Raw genomic sequence first — 14,774 nt, forward strand, 5'->3', positions numbered from 1 at the left:
TCTTAAAGAAAAAGAGTGAGGGAGCAGAGAGAGCTCCCAGGTATGGACTACCTTTGGAGTCAGGTGAGTGTGCTACGTAGGTTCCTGTAGAGTGTCAGTAAGAGGGCATTGGCTCAGCAGATGCTGAGAGTCTGCACCGGGGGCCAGATGATGTGCCCACTCTGTGGTTACAGTTGAGCCAGAGACCCTTCCTTCCTCCTCAGTGTCTTGCTTCTTTGTTGGGAAATAGTACAAATGTTGTGTGAGCCGTGAGGGCAGTGTGGTGGACAAGGCCGGTGAGTTTTAGGAGGACGGGCAGGGGTTGCTCTGTGCTGGGGGTGGGTCTGGGCAAGGCAGCGTAGGTCAGGGTGGGGACCCACAACGCTTGGACGTCTGGACGCTCCAGGAGCCGGCCGGGGCTGTGAGCCAGACCGCAGGTGCACGCTGGTTTTCTCTGAGGGACAGTTGCCTCATCCTTGTCCTTGGCCTCTGGGTCCCCTCAGGATGGCGGGGCGGCAGGAGATAGGTCCCTACGTTGGGAAATGACTCTGTCCTCTTTTGGGAGATCTGGGGCTTAGACAGCTCAAGTGAGTACCAGAAATCTCCAGGTACCTTTCAGTGGATTCCTAACCACTCAGGTGGTTAACAGAGGCTATCCAACGCCTTTAAAGTACATAATAAGTATTTTCAAAACATGTACTTCAGCTACTTGCTACATTTAGAAATTAAATAAACGTGGGGGTGGCCGGGTGGCTCAGTTGGTTGGGCGTCCAACTTCGGCTTGGGTTGTGATCTCGCGGTTTGTGGGTTCGAGCCCCGCGTCGGGCTCTGTGCTGACAGCCCAGAGCCTGGAGCCCGCTTCGGATTCTGTGTCTCCCCCTGTCTCTGCCCCTCCCCTGCTCATGCTCTGTGTCTCCCTGTCTCTCAATAAGTAAAAATCTGTTTTAAAAAAAATTAGAAATTAAATAAACAAAGCTAAGTAGGTGTGTGCTGATGAGTTTTAACTCTTGGCTCTTCTGTGGTGGGCGTATTTTCAATTTTTTGGCCTTGTTTTTACCTCTTAATAGAAAAGCTCACCGATCAGGTGATGCAGAATCCTCAAGTTTTGGCAGCTTTACAGGAACGGCTTGACAATGTCTCCCACACTCCTTCCAGTTACATTGAGACGTAAGTATGCTGTGCGTGGGCCCCTGGTGCAACTTTAAGAAAGGGAAAAAGACCAATTTCCTGGTTCCTTAGACTAGGAGTAAATGTCTTTCCCATTGAGCAGACTTTGGGGGCTGGGAGCCGGGCTCCGGGTTCCAGAGAGGAGCGCCTGGGCTCAGCGTGTGCTAGAAACGCAGGCCTGTAGGGGGTGGTGCAGCTCGGGGGCAGGGGGGCTACCTGGGCCCACGGGCCAGGCTCAGGGCGGGGCGCGGTCTCTCCCCGCTGCCCGCAGATGGACGTAGTGACACTGCCTGGGAGTAGGAGACTTGAGGACGCTGACGGTCTCTAGCTTTCTGGCTAGACTCCGGGCGAGTGGGCTGGCGTTCACGGGGAGGAAATGCCGGGGGAGGAACAGGGTTTCGTGGAATGCGGTTACTTCCACGTTGGCCGCGCTGCGCGGACAGTGCCTGCGGGGGAGACTCTGGAGTTAACGTAACTGGTTGGAGGACAAGTGGATGTAGGCTGTCAGGGTCCATTTTGCTTAGAATCTTTTGTTATTTTTACTCCATTAGGAGGATTTGGAAAGCTAAAAATAATTGTAATTGTGTGATTAATGCAGAAAAGAGGGGCGCCTGGGTGGCTCAGTCAGTTGAGCGTCTGACTTTGGCTCAGGTCACGATCTCGCGGTTTGTGAGTTTGAGCCCCACATCGGGCTCTGTGCTGACAGCTCGGAGCCTGGAGCCTGCTTCGGATTCTGCCTCTGTCTCTCTGCCCCTCCCCTGCTCGTTCTCGGTCTCTCTCTCAAATACAAAATTAAAAACAAAATTTTAAAGATGTTTTTATATAAAAACATTGTGCATTTTTTAAAATGCACAAAAGAAATATAGGTGTTTATGTATGTGCTGTTTCATTACGTCTTCACTGTGCCTCCTCTTTGCTGTCCTGCCAGCAGAAGGTCCTAGAAGGGGGACTGGATTTATGAGTCTTGCTAAAGGACCTTTACCTTGAGGTGGCCGGGGTCCTTTGTGACTTCAGGCTGTTCCGGTACTTTCTAAACAGTGCTGTGCATAGGAGCAGCTGGGACTGTTGTTGAAGGAAGGTTAGTTCCTTCTGTGCCTTTCTGGAGGAAGGCTGTGGTGTCCAGGCTAGTGCCGGCCCCGCCTCGAGGGCCCAGCCCAGGTGGACGCTGTCCAGGGGGCCATGTGGGTCTGGGATGAGGCCCAGAGACCTGCTCTTTGTTCCAGATGGGGACCGAGAGCTTCAGGTTAAACTTCGTTCTGATGGGTTAAAAGGGTTTTGTTGGTTTTTTTTTTTTTTTTTTTAATCTGTTTATAAAAGTAATGCATACAAACTAAAATATTTTTAGAATATAAAAAAGTGTCAGGAGGCAAAGAAGCTCAAAGTTACCTGACTCTGGAAGGGTACAGGCCCCATTTGTCCGTGTCATGTCTGGTGTCTCCCTCGGTGTGTGAGTGTGAACGCCTCTCTTGGTGCTGAATATTGTGTGAAAATGTGATTGTGGACACGCTGTGTATTAGCCCTGCTCAGCTTGTCCTTATTTGCATTATTTTTAACTTTGACAAATAATGTCTCAGTGGACCTATCAGCACATAAATATTTGGTTATTTCCTTAGGATAAATTTTTGCAAATAGAGTTACTGGATCCAAGGAACATTCCGTAACATTCAGGTTCTGGTTTGCCTCTCAGGCTTCGCAAACCCAGGAGTCGTTTGTTTTTGTTTTTGTTTTTGTTTTTGATGGCTAATTAGGTAAGGAAAAGGCAGCGGTTCTTGTAAATCAACGTTCTTCCAGATATTTCGTGGGATTGAACCTTTCTTCCACGTTTGATTATTTGTATTTTTTCTTTATTGATTATTTGTCCGCTTCTGCCCACCCCCCCACCCCCCCCCCCACCTTTCTTTTCCGTGGGGATGTTTGTCCTTTTAACGGTGTTTCGGAGCCCTTTTCTGTAGTAAGGATGTTAATTCTGTGGTAAGCTACGTTTATCTTAAGAAAATTGAAAAGCATTCTGCCTTCTTTTGCAGCCATAAGGATGTTTTACTTTTTATCTCGTGTCAGTTTACCCAAAGCGGTGAAGAGAAGAATCAATGCGTTGAAACAGCTGCAGGTGAAGTGTGCTCACATAGAGGCCAAGTTCTACGAGGAGGTGCATGACCTGGAGAGGAAGTATGCCGCGCTGTACCAGCCTCTGTTTGACAAGGTGGGCGGCTTGCGCGGACATTTCACTCAGGATTTCAAATCTAAGTTGAAGTAAAACATCCACGTGTACCTAGTGATGAATCCTTGAATGTTACTCTTTAAGCCCTAAAACTTAGAATCTTGTTTTTTTTTTTTTTTTTTAATGTTTATTTATTTTGAGAGAGAGAGAGAGAGACAGCAGGAAAGGGGCAGAGAGGCAGGGGAGGAAGAGAGAGAATCCCAAGCAGGCTTCCTCGCCGACAACACAGAGCCTAATTTGGGGCTCGAACCCACAAACCATGAGATCGTGACCTGAGCCCAAACCAAGAGCCGGACTCCACTCAACCAACTGAGCCACCCCCCCTCCCTACCCCCCGCCTAGGCACCCCTAGAATCTTAAGTTATAAAAGCATTCGGTTTTTCACAGATGTTATTTGCAAACTTAACTCTTGAGTTCCTGGATAACTTACTATAGCTCTAAGAAGGTCTCACTTTTACTTAAAGAGAAGGGAGTTCATCACTGGTGATGTTGAACCGACAGACGCGGAATCAGAGTGGCACAGTGAGAACGAAGAGGAGGATAAGCTGGCCGTGAGTACTTTTTTAACGAGTGCAACTTGCGTTCTGTTGTTTCAGTGCAGTTAGAAATAAGCAGCCTCTTGGAACAGGTTTCAGTCCTCGGTGTAACATCACCAAGGAAGGAGCTCCTCCCAGTAGGTGCGAATTCACTCTTAGGTTGGCTCTTTGGATCTGTCTGTGGCGGGGAGCACTGGGCGGCCAGCAGGGCTGGCAGCAGTTAAAACTGCGAACCAGACACGTCTCCCTTCTCCGTCTGGTCGTGGAAGCCACTTGGTACAGCAGTGCACTGAGACGTGGGGTCGGACGGACAGGACTCAAAACATCAGCAAAGTCTCGGTCAAGAGAAAGGCACAGTCCCATGAGAGGAGGGGACACCCGCGTCAGCGGTCACTACGAGGTCAGGGTTGCGAGGAGGGTCTGGTGGATGTCTGTGCCGCCCTGCTCGGGGCCCAGCAGCGACCCCGGAGCAGGCGCAGTGTGCCCGGGAGCTTTAGATCGGCGGACAGCCTTCCAGGAGTGGTCCCATTCCAGTGCGACCGGAAGTCCCGCCTGATTTTGTTTGGGAGACCAGTGTCTTCTGTCCTCCAGTATTAGTTCTCAGGGAATTGTTTCGAAGCGTGTGTTAGTCCCAATAGCCTTAGAACCCGGCCTGGTTGAAGCAATGGCTACAGACGAGTATCGTTGTGAATCGCTTCCTTATTGCTCAAGGAAAATCTTCTGTAAATTTAAAAAGCCCCTCGCGAGCGTTTCACGCGAGAATCCCGTGTGAGGAGACGTTTGCGCTTTCCAGTGGCTCCGGTTGGTGTTGTCCTTGACCTCCCTGGGCCCGCCCTCTCCTGGGCTTTGATGTTAGAAAAGCCTCCCCCCACCCCCACCCCCGCCACCCCCCGGGTTGCACGTAGCCTGTCCGGTCACCTCTCTGATGTTTGCATGGAGTTTCTGTCCCGATGTTAATAGTCACCTCCTTATCGTTTGGGGTAGACACTGCTTGGCTGTTTCTTGTTGCAGAGGGGACGGGGTCTCTCTCCGGTGGTGGGTGGTTGTCCCAAGACGGACGTCTCCTAGAGCTGGTGCTGGACAGCCTTTCCTGAATTTGCTGGCACTGTGCCATGTTGTAAAATTGTATCATGGAAATCCATCCGATGGAATGCCTTGAATGTTTTGTTCCTTAGAAACGTTTACAAGTGTGACCTGCTCAGTGGTCTTGGAGACGTGGGTTCCGAGAACAGCTTCTGAGAGAAGTTTGTGCGGGGTTCTGAAACTTCCCTTGTGCACTAAGCCATTGAATTCTTTGTAACTTTGTTGCTTTGCGGTAAGTGCTCTCTGTCGCATCTTTGCTTTTTTAGGGAGACGTGAAAAGTAAAGTAGTCATCGCGGAAAAGGAAGTCGCGACAGCCGAGGAGCCAAACCCCAAAGGAATCCCAGAGTTCTGGTTTACCATCTTTAGAAACGTAGATATGCTGAGTGAATTAGTCCAGGTGAGCAGATGTCCACGTCGCAGAGAGCTCTTCGTCTAAAAGCTGCTCACTTGTGAACCATCTGAGCGTTTAGTGGTTGGTCGTGGTGGGCGGAAAGGCCCTTTCTGTGACCAGTGGAGGGGGGCGGAGGGTGTCACTGCTGGAACGCCCCCCACCGCCACCTCCACTGCGGTGCTGCCGGGAAGGCCTGCGGCTCTGGGGCTGAGCCGAGACCTGGAGTAGCCTTCTCCCCTCCGCGATGGCCTGCCGCCTCAGCCCAGGGTGCCGTTCCCAGACTCCAGCCCCTTCCCCGTCTTACTGTGAGTGAACGAGTGGGGAGCTGTGAGGCCAGGAGGCCAGGAAGTTGGCCAGCAAAGTCAGTGAGCTGACCCAGGGGCTTCTGGTTCTCTCTTCGGAGACGTGCAGACCAGCAGTCTTGGTCGACACGCGTACGCGGCGGCAGCTGGCGGAGTGTGGAAGCAGTTGGGCCCTTGTCCTTCCTCCCTGGCATCGATGGTTCCCAGCACTCCGTGCCAGAGAGAGGCTGCCCCTGATGGCTGTCACCGAGACCCATGGTCGGTGAACAGATTGGGTGGCTTCCTGGGAGTTCCTGCTTGACGAGCACAGAGCCCGGCAGGGCTGTGGGTCCAGCGCCTGGGGCTGTGTGCAGCAGTGGCTCAAAGACCACGCGTGTCGCTGCTTCGAAAAGGCCTGCTAGAAAGTTCTTTCTGCTCTGTTTGTGATCAGGAGTACGACGAGCCGATCTTGAAGCACCTGCAGGATATTAAAGTGAAGTTTTCAGACCCCGGGCAGCCTATGGTGAGTGCTGACCGAGCTCCCGCTTGGCGTCAGCAAGGGTCGGGCCGCTGAGGGTGAGGGGCTCGGAGCCAGGGCAGGGGATCCACACCTGGCCCCCACTTGCGGGGCGGGCCCGAGCCAGACGATCGCCAGGAGCTAGGATGTTCTCCTGTGGCCTCCCTGCACAGCCTGACAGGCCGCCCAGGCTACCAGCTGCCCGTGGCAGGTGGCCAGAGTCCAACGCAGGATTGGACTCGCTGGCCGTGGTGTCCGCCGTGCCGTGCGCTGCTGAGCTGGCTTGTCCCCTGCCTCCCCTGCCAGATGGCGTGATGGCGTCTTTCTCCTAAGCGTCTCCCGGGGTTGTGAGGCTCGGACGTGTGTGGAAAGGATGGTAGGTGTGTCCTCAGATTCGGGCGGCGCTGTCCTAGAAACCCCAGATGCTAATGCCTGCAAGACACTGCAGGGGGACCACACTGAAGAATGCCCCCCCGCCCTGACTGCCACAAGGCACCTCTTTCCAGCACTCCTGCTGCGGTGTGGGAGGAGTGTGAGGCCGGCCCGCCCGCCACCCTGTGTGAGGGGGGGCCTGGCACGGGCACGTTCGGGCCTGTGAGCCTGGCTCTGGCCGATGGGGTCCATCCCGGTGCCGGAGCAGCTCCAGCGCCACACGGCTGACGGACTCGTGGCTCTCCGTTTCGGGCCCCGGGACGTGGCCCGAGGCCGTGGGTCTGGGGGAAGGTGCGGAGGGGCCTGAGACCTGGGGCCCGGCCGTTCTCCCTCCCGGTCACAGAACGCTGGCCCCACGCCATGGACGAGGGCCAGTGTCGCCAAGTGGGTTTCTCTCCCTGGTCCTGCGGGTGCCTTGTCGGAGGCGAGGGGCCGGGGCCACACTGTGTCTGTCCCTTCCGCTTTTCCTGCCCGTCTCACTCTGGGAAGTGACATTTGGCTCTCCCGCCTGCAGGTCGAGGGTGCGGACCGTGGTGAAGCCTGCTCCCAGGCTGTGGGGCACCCCTTCCCTGCCGCACCAAGTCAGCCTGGTTCCCGGGGCTTTTTCTTTGGCCTGTGGGGACGGTTGGCCACAGCGCCCCCTGGGGGCCGTGTGGGGCGGTCACGGGCCGGTGCTTGGACTCCTATGATCCTCCCCCCGCCTTCCCAAGGGCTTGCGTGCATGCCGTTTTAAGATCCTGTGTCAGTTTTTTTCTGACACTTCTTCCTCACCTCTGAGTCATCTGGACTCCGTTTATTTTTTAATGTTTGTTTATTTGGAGAGAGAGGAAGGGAGGGGCAGAGAGAGAGAATCCCAAGCAGGCTCTGCAGTCAGTGCTGAGCCCGATGGGAGGCTTGAACTCATGAGCCGTTAGATCATGGTCTGAGCTGAAGTCCAGAGTCAGACGCTTAACCGACTGAGTCACCGGGGCACCTAGACTCCATTTATCAAGTTTTCTCTTCTGGATCGGTTCTTTTTCCTTCTTTTCTTTGTTCTTACTAGACACCCGTTTGGTGATTTCCCGGGTCCGTGTTCTCTCAGCCTGTCTCTGTCTCTTGCAGAGGTTTCTAGGCAGACAGGAGCCCTGGTCTTGGTCGACCACGAGCCAGTCTTTTTTCCCTCGTGGCTCCCTCCGTCGGTGGAAAACTTAGGAAATACGGGGAAGTGCAGAGATCTCTGTCTTGCAGCAGTAGCTCAGCTGTGGACCCGGTTTCCGCGGTCGTCTTTTAAAGACGGTTATGAGCTGTTCTAGACGCTGAAGTCAGAGGCACGAGAAGCGTCCAGCCTCAGGGTGAAGCGCAGCCAGTGTGTTTGCTGCTCCTCGTGACCGCCCTGCCGCCCTCCCCCCCGGGGTCCCCACGCTTACGCTGCAGCAGACGGGGACCGTGTGTGTGGACGGTGTGGCGTGGGCGCCGCCGCAGCGGTGGGACCCGGTCACGACTGCCCCTGGGCGGTGATGGGGGCCGCCGGGTGATCGGGCGGTGCCCAGGCGCGTGCAGCCACCGCCCCGTCCGAAGGGCTGCGCTCGGGTCAGCGTACGGGGCCCCGGGTCTCGTTTACATTCCTGGGGGTTTCCTCAGTTCAGATGCGTCTCAGTGCAGTTTTGCTGGGGCAAAGGAGAGGAACGTTTGCAAGGCTCAGCGGCCCACTTCGCGTTTCTGCTGGCGGTATCTTGGTCTACGTCCTTTTTTGCGGTCCCCGTGCTCTCCTGTCTCTGTTTTGACTAACTGAGAGCAGCGGCGGATCGGAGCTCCCCATGCCGGCTCCGCAGACGGGAGCCCCTGCCGTGGGCCGTGCCGAGTGCGGGCTGCTCCTGGGCGTCCCCGCAGGAGCGCTGGCACCCTCTCTGGGCGAGCGCGAGCTCCGGTCTTACACGTGGGTGTGAGTGTGACGAGGCATCTGCTGCGTGTTTACGGCTGACGCGGCTGTGGGGGTGTGTGTGTGACGGACGTGGCCTCGTCTTTGGGCCCTCTTCTCCCGTTGAACCCTTTCCGACTCCTCCCCATCGTGGGTTAGTTATTTTGGACTTGAACAGCGGCCTACGGGGAGGAAAACCTGAGGACGGGGAATCGTACGCTTGGTTGGAGAGCTGGTAGGGAACGAAATGGCAGAGGACGAAGGGGATACCGTGGTCGGTGCAAAAGCGCGGAGTGACGGTGTGCCGCTCGCCGGCCCTCCCTGTCCCCGGCCACCTGTGCCTGCTTGTGGCCGCCGCCCCCCGCCCCCAACAGACTGGGAGTGATGGATCGCAGCCTCCGAACTGGGTGCTCTTTTTCCAGGATGGGTGGTGTTTTTAGCCCCGGGGGTTGGGCCAGATGGAGAAGGGGGGACTCCATCTGACGCTTGTGCTCTGGATGGTCAGGCTTTCGCTTCTCCCTTAGTGGATATGGTTTGGTCCTAGTCTTTTTTGTTTGTTTCTAAGATTTTACTTTTTTTTTTCTTTTAACTTTTAGTCAGTATTGAGAGACCGACAGAGCGTGAGCGGGGGAGGGGCAGAGAGAGAGGGAGACACAGAATCCGAAGCAGACTCCAGGCTCTGAGCTGTCAGCACTGAGCCCGACGCGGGGCTCGAACTCAAGGGCCGTGAGATCATGACCTGAGCCGAAGTCGGAAGCTCAACCGACTGAGCCCCCCAGGCACCCCTGGATTTTACTTTTTTTTGTTTTTGTTTTGTTTTAAATCTCCATACCCATCATGGGCCTCAGACGCAGCCCCGAGATTAAGAGTCTCATGCTCCACCAGCCAGCTCAGTCTTAGTCTTTTTAATCTGTTTTTTCCCCAGTTGATAATTATGCCATTATTAAGAAGATTGAAATAGGTAACATTTAGCAGGCGTTGCCTATGAACTTGTATGAACTCTATTCTAGTCAACTCAGGGAGAGAGAGAGGATTGTTACTTCCATTTTATAGATAGATGAGGAAACAAAAGCACAGAGACACTGAGTAACTTCCCAAAATCGCACCTCACTTAGAGGCAGAGTGTTGGGAACCCGGGCTGTCTGAACTCAGAGTCAGTCTTGTAAATTGTGTCTGTAACTTACTTAACCAAGATCATTTTTTCCTGAAGATGGGGCTGAGGTGTCTTTGCACATAGTGACACATCCATCAGGGTGCCTTTTTTACGTGGAATATAAATTCCTTAGATTGATTTTACTTTCACCAATCTTCAGATTGTGCCAGATGGTCCCTTGTAAAACTGTTCACAGTATGGAGGGCACCTGCTTTCCCAACACGCTTTGCCAGTATGACGTTATTCGTACGGACTGGAAAACTAGGATCTTTCTTCCTGGCCGCTTGACTTTATTTGTGACCTGACTGCTCCTTTGTACACACCTTGTGTCCGTTTTTCCTCTCCGGTTCTAGAGGGCTTTGCGAACAGAGGACGCAGTTGCCCTTTGTGTGGCTTAGGAGGCCCCGTCAGTGCTCCCGCACCCCACAGGGCCTGGCCCCTTGGCACGGCAGGGAGAGGGGGGCTGGGCCGCGGCCGCCTGCTTTCCCCCTCCACACCCCCACCTTGGCAGGGTGGGCCAGGGGCAGCAGACAGAAGCTGGGATCCCTCAGGAGAGCGTGGACCCCGCCGGGGAGGGGGCCTCGGGGGCCACGTGCGCTCTCCTGGGGCTGGAGTGCGGCAGGCGGCCCCCCACCTGTCGTTTGTGTCTTGACTCTGTACCGGTGTTTTTTGGAACAGAGGTTTTTCTTGCCACGTGGCCGTCGCTGTTGAGCTGTTCAGTGGTGGCTTCCGTCTGGCGGCGCGCTCGGGGGAGCTGGTTTCCAGGACGCGCCGCGCGGCTCACGAGATCTGTCACTGGTTACTTGTGCTTTCAGCCGTGCTCACCCGGAGTTTCTGTCTTCAGTCTTTTGTCTTAGAGTTCCACTTTGAACCCAACGACTACTTTACCAACTCAGTCCTGACAAAAACATACAAGATGAAGTCAGAGCCAGACAAGGCCGATCCTTTCTCCTTTGAAGGCCCTGAAATAGTCGACTGTGACGGGTAAGGAGATGCTGCTCCAGCTTCGTTTTGTGAGACAGAAGCAGGTGACTGCGGAGCTCCACGCGGAGGAGAAGTTGGGAATAAAGCAGAAAGTCTGTAATCTCCTTAAAAGCCCAGTAGACAGAGAGATTCAAGTTAAATAGTCTTTCTGTTTGGGGCTATGATGGCCTGTGCTGGGAAATGTGTCATTCACGAGGTCACACGTGCCAGCGTGTGGGGTAAGTGGCCAGGCTTCCTCATCGGAGGAGGTATTGGCTGCTGTGGTCCCCTGACACGAAGCTGTCCTCGCTGCACTGATAAGTCACCCTCGGCCAATATTTGTTGAGCGAATGGACGAGTCTGTGCAGGGCAGCGTTGGTCCGTTGCTTCCTCGAAAAGTGATGGGGCAGTTTAATTGTCGTTTGACTCGTGACCCAGCACCTCGGTGATTTCAGGCGAGATCACCAGGGAGACAGTGTGGGTTGGAGTTCATTCCTCGTGGTCTGTTCTGTCTTCGAGTCGAAACCATGAGCCTTACTCACCGGAGCCAGCTGCTGCAGTCTCCCCATGTGACAGTTCTGCGCCTCGTCAAGACCCTGCCGGGCTCCAATGGCGATGGTGACTCTGTCCGATCATTTCCCAGGCCCAGGCTGTCGTCGTGGAAACAGCGTCCTGAGCAGACACTAGTCACGTGCTGCCAGGGGCTGCCTGTTGAGCCACAGTGATGGGAAGATTAGAAAGCCGGCCGGGCTCACCCCCCCGGCAGCGCCCCCATGGCAGCCGGCAGCCGGCGTGCCGTGCCCCGGTCGCGAATACCGCCAGGGGTCGCCTGCCGCCTTCCGGCAGCTTGTTCTGCTTGCTTAGCTGCCTTGAGAATTTGGGTGCATGAGTTAGTCCAGCTGTGCTCTGGGGCCAAGAGACAGCAGGCGACAACCTGTGAGCATCGTTTGGGCACCCTAGCCCCGCGCTGACCGGGCTCGGCCACAGAAGGTCTCGGGGGAAATGCGTCACGCTTAAGGCAGTGCTCCCAACCCGGATGGTGGCAGACCGCCCCTCTGGCCGTTCTCCTGTCGCTGAGCCTCGGATGCGCCTGGGCGTGCGGGGACCCATGGGCGGGTTCCTTTGACAGGGTTGTCCGGGTTAGGCGCGTGGCTCTGCTTTGCCGGGCTCTCCCGCGGCGGGTGTACGTGTGCGCGATGGGCGTCTGTCTCTGCAGGTGTGTCATTGACTGGAAGAAGGGGAAAAACGTCACCGTCAAGACGATCAAGAAGAAGCAGAAGCATAAGGGCCGCGGCACGGTGAGGACGATCACCAAACAAGTCCCCAACGACTCGTTCTTCAACTTCTTCAGCCCGCTGAAAGGTGAGTGGCGGCGCTGAGGGTGTCACGTGCGACCTAGAGTCCTGTCCGGCGGCCCCCTGAAAACGACACGCGAGACCATTCCTCGCGAGTGTGCGCGCGCACACTACTGGGAAGCGCAGGTGCACGGCGGCACGTGGGCTGCTCGCCCTCGGCCGCGGGCCGTCGCACTCTGGGCTCGCTGCCTTCACCGCTCGGCCCCTCTCTTCCTGGGTCTGTCTTGGAGCCTCCGGGGTGCCGGTGCCTGCTGCTTGCTGCTTTGGGGGTAAACGCAACTGTCAATTCAGCGCTTCGGCTTCCTTGTTTGAGAAGAACCCCCTTTTTTCTTTTTTCTTTTTTTTTTATTTTTTTTTCAACGTTTATTTTTGAGACAGAGACAGAGCATGAATGGGGGAGGGTCAGAGAGAGGGAGACACAGAGTCCGAAACAGGCTCCAGGCTCTGAGCCGTCGGCACAGAGCCCGACGCGGGGCTCAAACTCACAGCCCGTGAGATCATGACCTGAGCCGAAGTCGGACGCCCAACCGACTGAGCCACCCAGGCGCCCCGAGAAGAACCCCTTTGGAGCCTTGCGTCCACGGTGGCCGCCACCTGCATGCGCTCCCTGTGAAGTAGACGCGGCTTCGCTCTGAAAGGCGGTGCGTTTGCTGGAAGCCTCCAAACTGGGTTTTAAGTAATTGAAGAAAGTTGAAGTCAGATTAAGTGGACTCCATTTGGGCAGGTGACTTCTGGGACCCTAAAACTGTACTATCCTGGTCGTGTCACTCTATAGACGGGCCAGGGGTCCCTGAACCGTGCACCGAAATTTTGTGGTAGATGAATGACTCCTCCAACGAGTATTATTTATTTATTTGTTAAATGTTTGTTTATTTTTGAGACAGAGCGTGAGCAGGGGAAGGGTTGGCGGGGGGTACAGAGGATCTCAGGCAGGCTCCGTGCTGTCAGCACAGAGCCCAGTGTGGGGCTCGAACTCACGGACCATGAGATCATGCCCTGAGCTGAAGTCAGACAGCTGAGCCCCCCAGGCACCCCGTGTACAGCTATTGTTAAGGTAGTCAGAGAAACAGGGTAAGTTTGTCATGTGGCGAATATGATAAGCTTATCGGGTGATGAGCTCTGTGACAAACGACTATGAGGTGACAGTGGGTTGGTGACAGATACTCAAGAAAAAGTACCCAAATCGATAAAATGCTTTTTGAAATGATGCAAATCTGAGATGGCCTTTTTGTTCTTAAATCTAAGAAACAGGTCCCGAAGTCAAGGGAGCAAAGCCCCGGCCCTCAGGCCAGAGTCCCCAGACCCGAAGCTCAGCCCGTGGGGGGCACGGTGGGGGGCTTACATGCCGAGGCTTGGGGACGCGGGCCGCAGGGCTGGGTTTTGCCCACCGGGCCCCAGCCCCCACCCCGCAGTAAGCCTTCGCCTCCTGACGAGACCCGGCCTGGAACGAGCACTTCTGAAGTCGGGGGTCTGAACGTCACTGGGCTTTGTTGACTTTTCGGTCCCTGTCTTTCCTGTCACGCTCGGTCCTGGGCCGGGCTCTGGTTCGGCACCACGATCTGGGCGGCTGCGTGTGTGCCGAGCGGCACGTCGGCGAGGCGTGCGGTGCTTCCTGCTGCCCGCAGGGAATCTGTTCGTTTGGCAGGAAGGACGTCCTGCGGACCCAGCCGAGGGGCGCTGCTTTGGTAACACGGCTCTGCCGTCCCCCTTCTCGGCGGGGTCCTGCGTGGGCTTGCGGGGCGCGGGTGCGAGCTCCGCTTATGGCACGAAGGCGCAGCATGGCCAGTGTGCCGCCACTCGATGGGCCTTTCCACCTGGCAACCCTAACCTGCTGGGCATGCCTTCCCCCTTGGCCCTCTGCACAGGTCTGCGGGTGGTGCGGGCGGCGGGCAGAGGCGCAGGGCCGGGCTGTGCGCCGAGGCACTCGACCTGTCTGCCTGGCCGCCCGAGGGGGCTTTACCCAGGTCCTGGCTGTCCCTGTAACGTTGATGTGTTTTGTCTTTGTTTTCTAGCATCTGGGGATGGAGAATCACTGGTAAGATTTGTGTCGTCCTCAGAGTCTCCTCTGTGTCCAGAATCATTGCCTGCCTTCCCTTTCGTCCTGCTTCCTCCTCCGTTAGACCCGGGGAGCGTTTCTGTCCTTTCTGTCCACTGCACCGTGGGGCAGGTCTGGAGCACGTGTCCCCGTACCCCTGCCTGCCAGGCCGCCCGGAGCGCGGGCATAGTGCGGGTGGGAGGGCGTGGTGCTCGTCTCATGGAAACGAGTCGTGTTGACGTTTTTCCCTCTCAGGATGAAGACTCGGAATTCACGTTAGCCTCCGACTTTGAAATTGGACATTTCTTCCGTGAGCGGATAGTCCCGCGGGCCGTGCTCTACTTCACGGGCGAGGCCATAGAGGACGACGACAACGTACGTGGGCAGGGGTGCCCTGAGGGGCAGCTGGGGGTCCCCCGGTGGCGGGGCACAGGGCAGGGGTGGAGCGGGACTCTGGGGGGCCTCCGAGCGGAGTGCCAGCCTGTCCTCGGAGGGCCCCGGGTGCTTACCGTGTCCTGCTTACTGCCTTTAAGCTTTGGGTAACTTTGAAACGGGAGGAAAATGTCACTCAAGGAGATCTGGCACGGCAGACGGTCGTCCACCGAGCCGACCCCTGCTAGCCTGTGGCGTACCAGCCCCAAAGACTCGAGGCCCGTGCTGCACGGAAGGGTGGCCAGGCTGCTCTCTCTGCTTGAGCAAGGTCTAGCGAGCCGTCCTGTGGTCACCAGAGACAGTTCTCCATCACAACTGAGGCCCGGGTCACTGG

The 14,774-nt window shown here is 56.0% G+C and overlaps 1 protein-coding gene across 3 annotated transcripts in view; it reads left to right on the forward strand.

The window, feature by feature from the left end:
- Window positions 1-14,774, forward strand: part of NAP1L4 (nucleosome assembly protein 1 like 4) — a 47,676-nt gene that overhangs the window by 22,990 nt on the left and 9,912 nt on the right. For all 3 annotated transcript variants that reach the window (XM_045486295.1, XM_045486298.1, XM_045486297.1), the window contains 9 exons: window positions 1,047-1,146; window positions 3,205-3,346; window positions 3,829-3,915; window positions 5,250-5,381; window positions 6,108-6,179; window positions 10,500-10,639; window positions 11,835-11,980; window positions 13,986-14,008; window positions 14,264-14,383. In XM_045486295.1, coding sequence (XP_045342251.1) covers window positions 1,047-1,146; window positions 3,205-3,346; window positions 3,829-3,915; window positions 5,250-5,381; window positions 6,108-6,179; window positions 10,500-10,639; window positions 11,835-11,980; window positions 13,986-14,008; window positions 14,264-14,383 — 962 coding nt within the window. The remainder of the gene's footprint in view (window positions 1-1,046; window positions 1,147-3,204; window positions 3,347-3,828; window positions 3,916-5,249; window positions 5,382-6,107; window positions 6,180-10,499; window positions 10,640-11,834; window positions 11,981-13,985; window positions 14,009-14,263; window positions 14,384-14,774) is intronic.

The sequence above is a fragment of the Leopardus geoffroyi genome, chromosome D1, assembly GCF_018350155.1.
Source record: "Leopardus geoffroyi isolate Oge1 chromosome D1, O.geoffroyi_Oge1_pat1.0, whole genome shotgun sequence".
Taxonomy (NCBI): domain Eukaryota; kingdom Metazoa; phylum Chordata; class Mammalia; order Carnivora; family Felidae; genus Leopardus; species Leopardus geoffroyi.